The sequence below is a fragment of the Garra rufa genome, chromosome 19 (genome assembly GCF_049309525.1).
Source record: "Garra rufa chromosome 19, GarRuf1.0, whole genome shotgun sequence".
In the NCBI taxonomy this organism is placed as follows: domain Eukaryota; kingdom Metazoa; phylum Chordata; class Actinopteri; order Cypriniformes; family Cyprinidae; genus Garra; species Garra rufa.
The window spans coordinates 33,832,024-33,850,318 of NC_133379.1; the positions used below are offsets into that span (position 1 = coordinate 33,832,024).

The 18,295-nt window shown below is 34.9% G+C and overlaps 1 protein-coding gene across 1 annotated transcript in view; it reads left to right on the plus strand.

Annotated features, from left to right (window-relative positions):
* hcn1 (hyperpolarization activated cyclic nucleotide-gated potassium channel 1) overlaps positions 1-18,295 on the plus strand; it is a 254,752-nt gene that overhangs the window by 6,709 nt on the left and 229,748 nt on the right. The window contains exon 2 of the mRNA XM_073824033.1: positions 10,910-11,333. Coding sequence (XP_073680134.1) covers positions 10,910-11,333 — 424 coding nt within the window. The remainder of the gene's footprint in view (positions 1-10,909; positions 11,334-18,295) is intronic.

The following is an 18,295-nucleotide window of genomic DNA, read 5'->3' on the forward strand; positions in this document are numbered from 1 at the left end:
ATTTGGGGGCGGAGCTATCAAGATAGGGGTGTGATCTTTTTGGGTAGGGGCGTGTTTGTTTTGGTTATTTCATATCAAATATCAACTGCATTTCTCAGAAACTGCTTAACGCACCTTTAAGGTACAAAGGCTTTTTTTTATTGGTTGACATTTTGGCATCAAACTGACATGGTTTGAGAAAGTTATTTTGAAAATGACCACAATTCACGTGTTATTACTGTATGCAAAAATAAAATGATTAAAAGTGATTTTTGTTAGCTGAAATATAAGCATTAGATGCAGTGGAAAGCAGAAATGTTGACTTGGCAACTAACTAAAATAGAATGAGTAGAAGTAATATAATTACGAAAACTGAAATTAAAATAATGCTAACATAAATAATTTAAACAAAAAATTAATGCAAATAAAAAATACATAAAATGTATGTGTACATAAAACTAAAACTTACATAAAAACTTAACTTTACAAAAAGAAAAAAGAAAATAAATTTGGATTTAGAAATGTTGATTTGGCAACTAAGTGAAATAAAATAAGTTAAAGTATTATAAATACAAAAACAAAACAAAAAACATAACAAAATTACTAAAACTTACATGAAAATTATGTAAAAAAAAAACAAACAAACAAAAAAAAAACTAGAAATGTTGCCTTGGAATCATACATAAAACAAGTTGAAGCACACAAAACAACTAAAGCTTAAACTAAAATTTACACGAAAACTTAAATTGTTTTTAAAATAAAATGTAAAAAAAAATTGAAATGCCACCCTGGAAGCTGATATAAAATATGTTGAAGTACTAAAATTGCTCAAACAGAAATGAAAATAAAGCAAAACACAAATGTGACCCTGGACCACAAAACCAGTCTTAATTCGCTGGGGTATATTTGTAGCAATAGCCAAAAATACATTGCATGGGTCAAAATTTTTGATTTTTCTTTTATGCCAAAAATCATTAAGAAATTAAGTAAAGTTCATGTTCCATGAAGATTTTTTGTAAAATTCTTACTGTAAACATATCAAAATGTAATTTTTGATTTGTAATATGCATTGTTAAGAACCTAATTTGGACAACTTTAAAGGTGATTTTTTCAGTCTTTTTTATTTTTTTGCATCCTCAGATTTCTGATTTCAAATAGATGTATCTCAGTCAAATATTGTCCTATCCTAATAAACCATACATCAATAGAAAGCTTATTTATTGAGCTTTCATATGATGTATAAATCTCAGTTTTGTCAAATTTAACCTTATGACTGGTTTTGTGGTCCATGGTCACAAATAAATAAAACTAATAAAACTGACAGAAGCACATAAAATGACTAAAGTTTAAACTAAAATTTACACAAAAACTTGAGGTTAAATTATAACTAAAATAAAATAAGTTTAAGAAGTATTATAATTATAACTGAATTTCAAATAAATAAATAATTAAAATAAATAATAATAACAGAAAATAATACAAATGAAAAATACAATAAATGACTAAAACTTACATGAAAACTTAAATGTAAAAAATGTCCACGTAAATAAAAAACTCATCTTTAAATCTGAAATTTAAAAAATGTAAACAATTTTTTTTTTTTGGAATGTCACCCTGGAAGCTGAAATAAAACTAAAATACTTAAAACTTAAAATACTAAAATTACTAAAACAAAAGTAAAAATAAAGCAAACCACAAATATTTTAAACAAAAAACTATAACAAAAACTTAAATTAGAAATGTTGCCTTGTAAACTAATTGAAATAAAATAAGTTCTAAAAGTTCTAGAAATTACTAAATCATAAACAAAAATTAAGCAAAACAGCAATAATGCAAACAAAAATGAATAAAACTGACAAAAGAACATAACTACTTGAGTGAAAATTTAGATAAAAATTGAATATTAAAATAAAAGCTAAATATTGTTAAAATAAATATTGAATATTAAAATAAACAGTTTAATAATACTACAGTATATTAATATTAACATAACTTCATGAGAAGGCAAAAGGCATCTAGTCTTTAATTAAATGAATTTGATGACTAGCAACTTCATAGCATTTATAGACGGCCATGCTTCAATTCTGCAGGTGGTAAACACGATATTGAGCCTTTGATCGCACTTGCCAAATAGGCTTTACATCAAAGAGAGTAGCAGAAAAGCAGAAAACAGGTGAGAATGAGAAAACAGAAGATATGGAGAGGAAAGAAAAACAGAGTGAATAGGAGTCGTTATTACTTCTAATGGCTGAAAGCCTGAACCGTGTGATACTGGCCACACTTGGCAGGCTTCTGTATCATCTGCTCATTTACAGTGGCTATTCTTTCTCACCCACACTGGCTGCTCTTTTGTTTCGAAGCTTTTTTCCACTTAATTTTGTAAGATTTGCTCATTTTCTTCTAATAACGTCCCAGCCGTGAACCGAAAATGTTGGAAGCGGCAACACCGCATGAGTGACAACAGCATTCACGCGTGTTGTTTTGGTTCTGAAGCATTAGGAAACTCAATATCTCGATGTGGTTCTTTAAAGATTAATAGGAGGTTAGTAAGATTCATTATTCATTGTTTTCAGAAAGGGCACATGCTTGACTTGATGTGGCCTGAGCTCTTTTGTCATCGGCTTTTGTCACGCGTGACTCAGTCGTAGGTTTCTTTTATCGGCCGTCCATATTGCATGTCATCCGTGTCTTGCTTTCCCTGCTTGTCCAGTCTATTTCTGTGGCCGGGGGAAAGGAAAATCTATGGAAGATCTCCAGACGCGACTGACGTCACCTTTCCAGAATTCCGTCACCGTTTCGAGTGACTTTGTGTGTGTTTTCTTCTTTTTTAGTGGCAGGATTTATCAGGTAACGGATGAGCTCGGGTCAAATCTCTGGCTTATAAATTAATCACACAGGTTGTGGAAAAGCAGGATTTGTATGTGAGCAGATTCCTTCTCCCTATCAAACGGCTTCTGATTTCTAAACCCAGATTAACCTCTATTTTTAGGGGCATGCAAGTTGTCTTGCATTATTGATGCTTTTTGCTGTTGCTTTTTGAAGGCTTGTCTCAAAGACGTGTCCCAAAGTCTAATGAAGGTCTTTGTGACTGCGTGTCTCACTTTTTCCAAATTGATGCCCCTTGGTACTCTTTAAATAGCCCAAGTCTGTGTTTTTTTTTTCTCAGATACAATGCTGAAGAACGGCCAATTTATGAATGCAGGCCACGACAAGTTAAGAACAATCTGTGTCTGTTATGTCCAGCAGAAAAAAAACTATTTATCTATCTACCTATCTATCTGCAAGAAATATGAGTTGTATATATATATATACATACACACACACATATACATAAACTCCCCACTTTGCTCTGCTCAGATGCTGTGTATTTGAAAAAAAGGCAAAAAATTAATAAATATAATAAAACAAAATATAAATAAATATAAAAAATAAGTTAAATCTGATTCTGTTGCATAGAACTGATTAAAAATAATATATTGATATTTAATATTAATATATTTTAATTTTATTTTAATATATAATTTTCTTTTGTTATTTTGGATTTAAAAAAATTCAGTATCATTAAAAATATATATATATTAAAATAAAATAAAATAAAATAAAATAATTAGTCATTTTTGTTAACTAAAATATAAATATTAGAAATACTTAAGTAAAAACCCCAGAAATGTTGGCTTGGCAACTAACTGAAATAAAATAAGGATAATAATGACAAAAACTAAAACAAAAATAAAGCTAAACATAAATAATGAAAATTAGAAATGTCGCCCTTGAGTCTGAGGTTGAAGTACTACAATTACTAAAACAGGAATATATATAAAGCAAAATACAAATAATCTAAACAAAAAAAAAACAACAACAACAAAAAGCACATAAAAACAACTAAAGCCTAAAATAAAATTTACATTAAAAACTTAAAACGTGTTAAGAAAACAACATGTTAAGTGAGACATGTTGCTTGGCAAACTAACAGAAATAAAATAAGCTGAAGTTACTCAATTACTAAAACATTAATAAAAAATTAAGTAAAATGTAAATAATTTAAACAAAAAAAAATAATACAATTAAAAAATACATAACTTAAATTTAAAAAATGTTCCCGAAAACTAAATGTCGCCTTTGAATCTGAAATAAAATAAGCTGAAGTACTAAAATTACTTAAATAGAAAAATTTAAACTGAAATTACTTAAAGCAAAACACATAATTTAAAAAACAACAACAACAATGACAAAAAAAAAACTAATAAAAATGACAGAAGCTAAACTAAGCTAAAATTTACACAAAAACTTACTAAATTAGATTACACTTGTTGCCTTGTTAACTAACTGAAATAAAATAAGTAGAAAATCTAAAATTGGTAAAACATAAATAGAAATTAAGCAAAACATAACTTAACCAAAACAAAAAAATACAAACAAAAAACTGAAATATGAAAATTTACATTTAAAAAATGTTCATGAAAGTTAGAAATTTCACCTTCGAATCTGAAATAAAATAAACTGAAGTACTAAAAATTAAAATAACAGAAGCACATAAAACTACTACAGCTTAAAATCAGAATTTAATTAAAAACTTAACGTTAAATTAGACTCGTTTCATTGTAAACTACTAAAACAAATTAAAAACTAAAGCAAAACATAAATAATTTAAACAAAATAGTACAAATGAAAAATGCATAAAATGACTAAAACTTACATGCAAACTTAAATTACAAAATAAAATCACAAATATGAGAAATGTCACCTTTAAGTCAAAAATAAAATAAGTTAAAGTACTGAAAATAAATTAAACAATAAACAAAAGTGACAGAAGCACATAAAATGACTAAAGCTTAAACTAAAATGTACAAAAAATTACAATTGTTGCCTTGTAAACTAACTGAAATTAAATAAGTCTAAGGTCTAAAATGAGTAAAACATAAATAAAAATGAAGGAAAACAATAATAACGTAAACAAAAGTGAATAAAAATGGCGAAATTATTTTATATTATTTATTGCATTAATAAACAATTATTAAAAAGCATTTTCGATGCATCTAGAATTTTCAGATTCAACCTAGAATTTTCATTTTGGTCCAAATAAATAAATTAAGACATATAGTAGTAGCAATCTTCCAAACTGTTCATTTGAGTCAGATCTTTTCAGTGACTTGAGTTCATTGAGTTCATAAAACCGGTTTGAATCATTAGTTCACAATCCAGACTGATTCAGTTCTTAAATTCGACTCACTGATTCGATTTTTAAGTGAACACCTCACTGTTAGAACGATGATCAATGAAAAACAACTTGTGTTTTTCAATTTCTCACACAATGCTACCTAATGCCTTTAGAACATACAGTATGTGCCTGATTCATTTGCATTATATGAAGTAGTCTGGAATGACATGAGGAAATTAATGGCAAAAATTCATTTGTGTGTACATTACCCCTTTAAAGAACTCCATTCCACATTGAGGTGAAAAGCTGTAGCCGCTGTAGAGAGACAGAAAAACGCATTTGACCATATACAACCATTGTGTCGGGGTCACGTCCTCTATGCTCGTCTTTAGTATTCACCAGCAGGACAGATGGTCACATGGCAACCATCCCACCTCTGACAATACAGCCTGTCTGTCATTCGGTTGTCAAGGCTACAGTTACAAAAGCAAAACGGCCTGTCAACCCTCTCTCAATACGGGTACTCGATATACCTCCACACGCCATTCATCCATCCAACAGCAGCAATATTGCGAATGATGAATTCTTTCATCATTTTAAAGCTCCCAAAAGTAAAAATAACCTACAGTAGGTGGATATTATTAACCAAAGATGCTTGTTTGGACCGAAGCGCAGACAATTATTTGATACCGGATCGGTAGGTATTTATAAAGCAAGGCCGAGAGCTTTTCTCATTCGCTCAGATCCATTACAGCCAAGTGCATCGGCCTCATCTGAGGCACCGGCCAGGGGTTTTTAGCATGAGATAGGATTCTTGAAAGCATCTATTTTAGTTCATGGATGTATGCTGTTATCAGCGGCCAGGACATTTTGTGTGGTTCTCTAGGCCAGCCCGGCGCCCGTCAAAATACGTCTGGCTTTGGTTTTTACAAGATACAGGAGCTGCATTAATGCAATTATAGTATGTGTGCATGTACAGTACATTGACCTCTGAACATTTCAGCGTTGCAAAATCTCTTCTATTGTCTGCTGGACTCAATGTTCAGAGAGCGGACTCATGTCTGCTCACGGCAGACAGAAAAACTGGCTATTTTTCACGTTGTGCTGAGGAAGATTTCTTCACGTTAGGTGGCATGAGTAATACCACCAACGTGGCAGTGTTTGCTAATTACTTCGTTTGTGTTTGATTTGGCTTCTTGTCAAACATTAGATTCACGCTTGCGAACAACAACGGAAGTCTTTAACCTGTGCTAAACAGATTCACTTTCAACTGGATTTTTAGATGTATTGCAGAATCTGTAGCCATTTCAGGGACAACACTGGGAGATATAAAAATGGAGGCTGACTGATATTTCGTTATTTATCAGAAGCATCTTTTGAATTATATAAAGGACAAAAATGATCAAAACAGTGATATTTTGATGATTGCATAAGTATGCAAAAACCTTTTTTCTTTTCTCAGATTTGGAATTAATCAAATAAGCAGACAGTCCAAATACTGTCGCTTTGTCTTTTAATTCTTCACATGTCTATTTAACACTGTGTGTCTTGTTACGTAACACTGAAGGTTTGAAATCATAATGCGATTCTTCTCTCTGTACGAGCTGTGTGCTGCATCTTCTGCCAAGCAACTGAAAATCTCTCACGAGTTTAGAGCTCTGGTGAAGAGAGAGAATGAAGGACATACTGAGACTGCAGAGTCAGTATACAATTAGATTTTATAATACATTTTTGAGTTTTTCAACATGTAACTGTAAAGTTTTAATCTAATGGTCTCCTGTATAAATGCTCATAATTGATAATGCCAATATTTTTTATAATGTACAGTAGATATCCATACAATATTGTTCAAAATTTGGGGGTTTGTAAGATTTTGAAATGTTTATGAAAGAAGTCTCTTATGCACAACCAGGCTGCATTTATTTGACCAAAAATACAGTAAAAACAGTAATATTGAAATAATATTAAAATTTATTTAATGATAGGACTTTGTTGATTAGAATTAAAACTTGGTAACCATGCATGAATGCATATTTGTGACCATGGACCACAAAACCAGTCATAAGAGTCAATTTTGTTAAATTGAGATTTATATATCACATAAAAGCTGAACAAATAAGCTTTCTAATGATGTATGGTTTGTTAGGATAGGGCAATATCTGGAATCTGAGGGTGCAAAAAAATCTAAATATTGAAAAAAGCATCTTTAAAGTTGTCCAAATGAAGTTCATAGCGATGCATATCACTAATCAAAAATTAAGTTTTGAAATATTTGCGGTAGGAGATTTACAAAATAAATTCACGGAAAATTATCTTTACTTAATATCCTAATTATTTGTGGCATAAAAGAAAATTGATCATTTTGACCCATACAATGTATTGTTGCTATTGCTACAAATATACCTGTGCTACATATGACTGGTTTTATTGTCCAGGGATACATTTGTCATTTTAACTGAACTTAGGACTGGTGGTGGTGCTTAAGATATTTTAAAAAAGGGAAAACATAACATAATAATAATACTATGAGTTCTACTACGAACAACAATATAAACCGCACTAAGGATTAATAAACTGCTGGCTTCATGAATATTAATCACGTCATCTGCGTTCGCTCGAACTGATTTGCTGAAATTAAAACAGGGATGATAATAGGTGAGCGCCAGCCAATGAGATTGCCGTTTGCGCATTAGTCCCGCCCACTACCGGAGAATCTACCACTAGTATTTTATGGCTGTTCTTCTTACAAGCGGAAGAATTCTGTTGTGCGAGTTGTGTGCCTTCACACTAGAGTTTACGGTACGTCAAATACAGGTACGCTGCTTATGCATTTAGATGTTTGACGGCAAATGACACTCTAAAGCACCCAGTTTACACACTGAGTAAAATCTAAGAATTTTGTTGCCAATGGATAATGTTAGACATAATTTAGTGATGTCTGAAGATTTACTGGCATTGTAAAGGGTTGCTCAAGCTCTTTAATGAACAATCTATGAACTATCACTTGATTAAGACTCAACCTCAAGTTTCTGCAAGGAGACTATCCCTGTAATGACATTTACTAAATAACTAGTCAGCTTACGGATACTGGTTTCAGCTTGTTAGCGATACACATTATAAAAAGTGTACATTTTGTAATGGACTGTTTTCACAATGCATCATCAATCTGCCATATTGGTGGCAATGAACGAAAACAATGCCACTAAACCGAACAACACTCGCAAATTTAGCTGATTATTGCTTTTGAAAATTGTTAATTATTGTAATTTTTTGGGCTGTACTAATTGGTCAAACCGGGAAAAACATTCAAGTAGTATAGAGTGGGAAAAGTTATAACATATCAAGGAGAATAGTGCAAAAAACTGAGGAACAAAAGGTGTTTGTGGTTGGCTAAACTGAACCAGGATTTCCAGGGCAAGAATCTTGACAAATTAGTGTTTGTTCTTATCATTTCCGGTCACATAGGTGAAATATTAGGCTAATATCTCCTATTTACCACCTATTAACTTTAGTTTGTCAAAATATTGTGCCCTTTCCTGCTTACTAAGTCCTTCTCTATATGATTTAGCAGCTTCCACAGATTTTTCCATGGTTTAGACAGCATAAATTAGCAGAACAACGCATTCAGCAGTACATAACTGTGCAATCCATGCTGTTGTTAACATCCGAATATCTCCAAAATGGCCCCGCATCCAGGTAACTGACCAAACAGTAATGTAAGTGCAAACCCTCTATTGCTGAGCCCATCAGGCCGCTGGTGGTACTGCATCAACAAACACCTCCAAACGGCTGCCGCGATTCCATTCACCCCTATGGTGGCTCCATTCACATGTTTTCAAAACACAAGCTAATTCCTGAGGGTTCAAGTGCTGCTGGCTCAGCAATTACAGCTTGTACCTTTAATTAGCTTTTCGGGTATTGTACAAGCAAAGCAGAATGTCGCTTGTAAACATACAACTCTCACATAAGAAAGGGAAACCCTCTCATGTTACAATCTCCCTCTTGCCTTTTCGGTCCTGTGGCTGTTTGCCTCCTCATACAGAGAGCAAAGCTTGAGCCGTGCAGCACTGTCACAGGGCGGCAATCCAGCAGGAAGTGTTGGCGGTGATATCAAAAGCGACAAGGAAATGGGCTGTAGTGCATCGTGTGCGGACTTCAGGCGTGAGCTGTAGCCTACTGATCACTGAAGGAAGTCTGTTAGACAGGACCCAGAGAAACATCACAAATATCTGTGGGCCGTTGCAGTGAGGGCATTCCAGCAGAAAAGAGCAGGAATTTAATCTTGCCAGTCCTGCTACATCATCTCCATGCTGAACAGGGCACTTTGTTCTGCTATCAGGAATAGAATCAGGATGGGAGGGAATGTGAAAAAGATTTTGAAGCGGTTGTAAAGTCAATTCATGGGGTAAATCTCCATGCTCTTACTGGAAGGAAAAGGTGGATATGTTTAACTGGAAATGCCTTATACCTGCAAAAAATACCTGCAAATGTTGTGTTTTGGATGTTGATCTTCAGAATGGGATGCTGATGTATCCAAACCAGGACAGCTGGGGGTTGTTTATTTTTTCTTAAAATTCAATGAAAATCATACATGTGCAACTGTATTTTTAAGTTTATCAAGACAAAATGTTTTGACAAAATATTAAAAAGCCTTTAGAAGATGTCACCAAAAGTTTAAGGTCAGTAAGGTTTTTAAAAAAATGTTTTGAATAAGGATTATGCTCAAATGGCTGCATTTATTTAATCAAAAATAGTCAAAACAGTAATGTTTTGAGATATTATTACAATTTTAAATAACTGTTATTTTGTTGAATATTAGCTTTAATATATTTTAAAATGCAATGAATGTATTATTAATAATTCCAGTACACTAATTGGGTGCTCAAGAAACATTTCTTTATATTATAAATGTTGAAAACAGTATTTCTGCATGATATTTTTGTGGAAACTGTAATAAAATTTTCCCCAAGAACATCATTTATTTGATTTTTTATTTATTTACTTTTATTTCTTTGTTTGTGATAATGTAAAAGTCTTCTTTACATTATTATTATATTTATATATTATTATATTATTATAAGTATCTATAGATCTGACCATCTAACTTCTGAATGGTATATGTGACCCTGGATCACAAAACCAGTCTTAAGTAGCACAGATATATTTGTAGCAATAGCCAAAAATACATTGTATGGATCAAAATGAGCAATTCTTCTTTTATGCCAAAAATCATTGGGATATTAAGTCATGTTCCATGAAGATATTTTGTAAATTTCCTATGCATTGCTAAGAACGTAATTTGGACAACATTAAAGGCTATTTTCTCAATATTTAGATTCCTAATTTTCAAATAGTTGAATCTCGGCCAAATATTGTCCTATCAGAATAAGCCATACATCAATGGAAAGCTAATTTATATTTATAAAAATTGACCTTCATGACTGGTTTTGTGGTCCAGGGTCACATATGCATGTATAATCATACTTAATGAATTACATTTTGTGGATCAGAGTAGAAAAACACTTCATTTCCCAAAATGCATTGTACTGAGTTAAACTGTAGTTCAGTAAACTCCTCTTCCTGTCATTCTAATTCATATTCGAATTTAACTTTCTGCGAGGTGTGGCCAAATTAGTTCAAATGTGCACTTATAAATTAAAAGGGAACCAATTTTTTCAATTCCAATTTTGCTCAACACTACTAAACTGAAGGAAAAACGGTTTTGCCGTAAAGTGGTCCCATTTAACATGTCACTTTCTGTCTTCCCCGCAGGTTCTACTGGGACTTGATAATGCTCATCATGATGATGGGGAATCTAATTATCATTCCTGTGGGAATTACCTTCTTTTCCGAGCAAACCACCACCAGCTGGCTCGTCTTCAATGTGGCCTCGGACACCATCTTCCTGGTGGACCTGGTCATGAACTTCCGAACAGGGATTGTGAATGAGGAGAGCTCGGAGATCATTCTGGACCCAAAGGTCATTAAGATGAACTACCTGAAGAGTTGGTTCGTGGTAGACTTCCTGTCCTCCATCCCGGTGGATTATATCTTTCTAATAGTGGAGAAAGGCTTCGATTCGGAGGTCTACAAAACGGCCCGAGCGCTGCGTATCGTACGCTTCACCAAAATCCTCAGCTTGCTCCGTCTTCTCAGGCTTTCACGCCTCATCAGATACATCCACCAGTGGGAGGAGGTGAGGGGACAGTGTGTGTATGAGTGAGTGTGTGTGTGAGTGAACAAACTATGACGCAGATGGCCTTTAGTAACACGTCTTGGATTTGCTAGTTTCCAATATGAACGAGAAGAGATCTTAGTTGACGTTGTGTGCGTTTAGGTGTGTGTGCATGTGGTAGACACAATTGACCCAAGGTGCTTTGAGCTCAGGTGTTGTTCTGCAGCTCGCACCCCACTCTGAGACCTCTGACGCACACTCTTTAGAGGTGGAGAGACTTATTTGGGGGTTAAGGTAAGCATATCTGCCGATTAGCCCTTGGTGACACCTCAGGAGCCACATTGGGGAGCGAGAGCGGGAAGAGGAACCGACCTCTTCAACGCTGCCAGAGCAGTTGAGCAAAACTATTAAATGCCTTGGTATTCACTTCACTCCCACTTCTGTCTGAAACACCCTAAGCTAAAATACAAAGCATTCATCTTCACATGACACATATGGTTTGCAAGCCCTCCCCAACTGCCTGTTTTCACAAGAGCGCTGTTGCACTTAAGGTCACTTTTGTCAGAAAAACACTGCCTGTTTCTACTTCCCACCTGCTATTATCCCTAGCCGATTGTACAGTAAATTACAGCTTATGTTATGAAAGTTAACCCAACTCAGACATCCCTTTCTTATTGTTGCTTGATAAAAAAATATTCCAAGGTAAAAAAGCAACATTAAGATTTTCAAGAAGGTTTGGAAGCTATATATGATAGAGAAGGAAGAGATTGCCAAGAGATCGCTCTTTGTTTTGGTGCCCTGCGGGTCATTAAACTCTTAAAGCCAGTTTGTCTTCCTCCTCAGCTGGCAGACGGCCAAGTCTGGACTGGTAGAGAGCGGAGTTGACGCTTTCTGATCTTACCTAATTGAAATACAGATGTACCTCTCAGGAAGAGTAAAACAAACTAATGTGGCTGACAGTAATCTCAGGTGATTCATTACTATTGTTTTCTGTGGCACATCTACCATTGGATTAGTTAAGACAGGGACTCCATTAACATTTTTCTTTACGCTTGTGCAGAGAGAAAACAAAAGCATTACCAAAAACACAGTGATAAAAACAGTCTAAATCTCATGATGGTAAGGCATTGTGTAGGGATGCTCATTTCGGTTAATTTTCCTGACCGACAACCGCTGCTCGTTATCCGAACATTAACCGTTAACTGATAAAATTAGAATAATAAATTAGTTTAAAATAAAAATAGAATGCACGAGTATCTGTGATAATACATTAAAAATACAAACAAATGTTTTATTTTAACGTGCAAACAGCAGCATACAGAGCAACAACAAAAACTGTATTGACATAATAAATTATCACGCATCAGCAGCGGTTCTGAGAACAGAGAAAATCTGAATGAAAAAAAAAAGAATGATATAAATAGGCCTACACTAAATAGGTATAAATTAAATAACTACCTAATAAAGATGACAAAACTAAAACACACTGAATCCTTTTATGCGCTTTGAAGAACTGTACCGGTCTTATTCTTCTCGTCGGACATAAAAATATATAGCAGGCCAGCCAATACCTCAGTGTGCCTAGTTTTTAACATGTCCACATGCTGTACGGATAGGCAGGACCGCTGCCTGTTAACTCTTAAGGTGCGTTCACACCGGACGCGAATGAAGCGGCAAGCGCGAGTGATTTACATGTTAAGTCAATGCAAAGACGCGAATAGCCATCCTGCGGCGCGAAACGCGCGAATGAGGCGGCGCGAAACGCGCGAATAGCGCGAATGGCGCGGCGCGCATTGAGCGTTCAAGCGATTGCCGCGCAATTCGCGCGAGTTCAAAAATCTGAACTTCGGCGGAATTCCGCGCCGCGGTAACCAATCAGGAGCTTGCTCTAGTAGTGACGGAGGCAGAAATCCGAAACAACAATGGCGGACAAAATCACCGTTGCTGTCTGTGGTTCCTCGGAGCTGTACGATACATCTTTGGACTTTTGTAGAAACAGGAATAAAAGGGATCTTGCTAAGAATAAAGTGAGTGAAGAGGTCGGACAATCTGGTTAGTTTTAAAAAACGCTCTTTACTCAATTTAACCTACATATACATACATATTGAGACTACAAGCAAGCTAAAGCTGGCAAATTGAGCTCATTCGCCTATTTTACAACTACTTTCCCGCTGACGAGTGGCAGAAGCCCCTCCCTTCACGCGAATTCGCGTCTGTTGTGAAGAAAATGTCACGCGCAAATGACGCGAATTTTACCGCGCGAATGACGCGAGTAAACTCAAATGTTCAAGCGTTCAACTACGCGCGAATAGCGCGTTTTTTCCGCGCAAGTCGCGTCCGGTGTGAACGCACCATTAGATCCGCGAAAAAAACACCATCACAAAAACCCTTTCAATTTGCGGTTCGGGACTTCTATCCACTGTCATATGCGTGAGGATAAGCGCGTGTTTTACAGCGTTCAGCAATAGCCAATCACAGACATGTATGTTGATTTGATTATCACTGTGGCCAATCACAGGAGGCTATGTTACAATCCACTCACCAACCAAAGTGCCGGTTTCAGTTTTGCTGACTTCTACACTTTCGCGAACTCTCTTATTAAAACAAAGAAAGTGTTGGCATTATATAAATAAGAGATTACTTGTGCAGTGTAAAGGTTATATTATTACTTTTTAATAACTTTATGAGATTGCGATGAACTACTCTAGGATGAGTGATAGCTTTCCAGTGATTGTAACGGGAGCGCCTATTGCGCACTTTCTAGACTATAATTCATTCAGAATTTGAACACATTCACTCACGGATTCACTCTCTGATAACCCAATAACGCCACTTGCCATTGAGTTGCATATACTACATCAGTTTACTTAAGTAAAGGTGAAGCAAAATATGTCTGTACAGCCACACTGCGCGTGAGTAAACGGATAACTTACAGATAGCATTATTTCTTTCACCATGCAGCAAACGTAAAAAAAAAAAAAAAAGAATAGAAAAAAACCCTTTTAAACCGTTTAACTGATAGTAATAATCGGTTAAAATTCTTACTGTCGGTTAACGGTTAAACGGTCAATATGAGCATCCCTAGCATTGTGTGATTGCCAAACTGTTGTTGGTTTCTAGCATTTTTTTGGGTGATTACTTGCTAGCCCAATTCGAAAGAGCCACTTTACTTTATCAAGGAATTTCTAATTTAAGCACATTGTAAAAACATACAACTGGCAACATTTCAGCAAAATGATTATACATTAATTCTTGCATGTTTTTCAACACTTCCAAAGTGCAATGTCCAGTGGCACTAACCCTCATGTTTTTCCAAACCCATAAGACCTTTGTTCATCTTCAGAACACAAAGTAAGATATTTTTGATGAAATCCAAGAGCTTTCTGACTTTATTGTTGAATAAAATTGTTATTTTTGTTTTCTTCACACAAAAAGTATTCTAGTAGCTTCATAACATTACTGTTGAACTACTACCTTTCTGGGACTTGGAACCTTGTAGTTGCATTGCTGTTTATGCAGGGCCAGAAAGCTCTTATATTTTCATCAATGATATCTTAATTTGAGTTTCGAAGATGAACGAAGGCCTTACAGGTTTGGAACAACACAAGGATGAGTAATTAATGATAGAATTTTCTTTTTTAGGTGAACTATTCCTTTAGCGTAATTCTGGAAATCGTGAAACATGAGCTAAAATATGTTTGTTGAAGCAACAATACCATTTTAGCTTGCTTTTACAAATCTTTGAACTCTTTTATCAAGTGTCATGACTTGTTTCACAGGACTTATATTTAAGAGTTTTACATCACAAATGCTGTACTAGGTGGGCTAACAAGCAAGTTTACCATGTTAGAAAAGCCTTACATATTGAGCTAATCGTGACGCCACTCTCAAAATGTGTTCGTTTACAAATAGAAAGCTTATAAGAACAGCAATATTGTTTTAGCTTGCTTTTACATATCTTACTAGGTGGACTAACAAGCAAGTTTACCATGTTAGAAAAGCCTTACATATGGAGCTAGTGATGTGACGCCACTGTCAAAATGTGTTTGTTTACAAATAGAAAGCTTATAAGAACAGCAGTATTGTTTAGCTTGCTTTTACAAATCTTACTAGATGGACTAACAAACACGTTTACCATGTTAGAAAAGCCTTACATATGGAGCTAGTCATGTGACACCACTGTCATAATGTGTTTGTTTACAGATCATGCACTATGGTTACTGTTTTGAGGTGATAACATAGTATTATACAAAAAAACATGCAAAAATAAGTCTTTAAGTCTTTATTAATTAATAATCTTCCTGTAATCATAATTAGTTAAAGGAATAAACATTGTTGGCATTTTACCGCTGAAAACTATTCAGTTAAAATGTTTTTTTTTAAGGAGACTAGGTTGTATTTTTATGCCTGTATTTTATCCACAGTGTAGAAATAATAAGTCAGGTGGCTTAAATAGGGATGTGCCCAAATAGCAAATCCGTATTCAGAAAAGCACAGAAAATGAATAATGTGTTCTATGGAGCCACTAAAGGGACATGGTTTGCTGCTTGCTAGTGGTAGCTTGTTACATTACAATACATACAATTTCGCCTACCAGATAAACAGAGTAAAGAGAGATGACTGACTTGTTAATGTGTGGTAACAAAGTACTGCCGCTCCATAGTATGCACAGAGTATGTGCACTGAAATATATTTTTTTCCTCCCATCTCATGTTTAGCCCCTAAGGGTATCCCGGAGTACACGTCATTTCCTTTCTGTACTTTCACAACTCTCCTCAAAAAGCCATGAGGTATCATTCATGTCTAAATGCTAATAGTTTGGGGTGGGAAACATGCCAAAGTTTAGGGTTAAGTGTGTGTTTGAACCATTAACCCTAAATATGACCTAATTATGACCAAGTAATGCAGTAAAATGCACATTTTAGAGTAGTAATCCAGAACCACAGGCTAAAATGAGCCCCGAAGCATCCACATTATACACACCATTTCCTCTCTCTCAAGCTGCACTGATGCATTCTGGGAAATGACTATTAGCCCTGTCTCTCCCTCACTTCCTTTCTCACTTCTCATTGCCATGCTGTTTCTGCATTGCATAGGCAAAGAAATATATATACAAAACAAGGTGCTACTTGCATATTTATATCTGTATATATTGCATATTGCATGCATTATTGCATATTGTTTTCACACTCAGTTGCCAAATCCTCCCCACCCTCAGAGAGATGTTTTGATTGTCGGGAATGAGCATGTGTTTATTCCCGACCTCGGGTTGTGCTCCTGGCACATGCTGTGATTCCAGGGTTTGCTATCTCTGTCCAAATCCTGCCGTGAACAGGTCTGTGTGTGCTATATACCGCAGTGTATATGCCTCTGTGGATTTACCGCCATGTTGAATGAAGTCACGGTACCCTGATCTGCTCAAACACAGCTGTGGCGTGTGAGTTAGCGGATCGTGGATCATGATGCCGCAGTGTGACATGGTGCAGAGTCTAAATGGGCTTTAATGAAACCTGGAGTGTGAATCAGATGTGATGTTTGGTAGTGCTCGAAGGGTTTATAGAAAATGTGGTTATATTGGGTTGCTCATACACATGCAATCTCGCATCTGATTCTTATGCATACTGTTTGCACATACATATCTTTGTTTTCCGGTTTGCCTCCCTTTCTTCATATCTCAGTCTCATTTGCTTACCTACTCCATTTTCTTTGCGTTATCTATCATTGCTTCTTTTTGTTTTCACTTAACCCTGCTTTATCAGTCATTTACTTCCTGTCTCTGTGTCTCTTTCTCTCTCTGTTTCTCCTGATGAGCCACCTAAATAGAGGAGGAGGGGAGTTTAAAGTGGAATAGTGCACTTATTTTTGTGTAAATGGTTTGTGAATCTATTCATATTTGCATTGAACTGAAAGTAGCAATTTACATAACAATAACATTCTGCTCATGTTTCCTGAATAAGCTCTATTCACCAGAATTCCTTACATTCCTTGCTATAATTTTTCAGGGTTTCAGCACTGTAGAAACAATGTGTTTACAAGGATTTTTCCGATTTTGATTCATAATAGTGATATATAGATCAATATATAGGCCTAGCCAGTCATTTTAAGACCTTTAAATTTTTGAGCCAGTAAGTTTTTTAAATGTTTTATTCAGCATCATTACTCCAGTCTTCAGTGTTACATGATCCTCCAGAACTCATTCTAAAATGCTGATTTGCTACTAAGAAAAACACGTTTGCTGAAGCAGCAATATTATTTTAACTTGCTTTTACAAATCTTACTACACTGTAAAAAGTTGTCAGCAGTTTTAACTTTAAATCTTCAGCAGCTGCCTTAACATTTTAAGTTAAATCAACTTAAAAGTACAAGTAATTTTAACACGTTATTGTTGTGAGTTGAAATAACTTGTAGTTTTAAGTTGATTTAACTTAAAAATTTTAAGGCAGCTGCTGAACTTAGGTTTTTAATCTTTTTACAGTGTAGATGGACTAACAAGCAAGTTTACCATGTTAGAAAAGCCTTACATATAGAGCTAGTCATGTGACGCAACTGTCAAAATATGTTAGTTTACGAGCAAAAAATTTATGAGAACAGCAATATCGTTTTAGCTTGCACATTTGAATCTTACTATAGGTGGGCTAACAAGCAAGTTTACCATATTAGAAAAGCCTTACATATAGAGCTAGTCATGTGATGCCACTGGCAATATGTGTTCGTTTACGGATAAAAAGTTTATAGGAACAACAATATTGTTTTAGCTTGCATTTCCGAATCTTAGGTGGACTAACAAGCAATGTTTACCATATTGGAAAAGCCTTACATATAGAGCTAATCATGTAACACCACTGTCAAAATGTGTTTGTATTTAAATAGAAAGTTTATGAGAACAGCAATATTGTTTTAGCTTGCTTTTACAAATCTTACTAGGTGGACTAACAAGCAAGTTTACCATGTTAGAAAAGCCTTACATATAGAACTAGTCATGT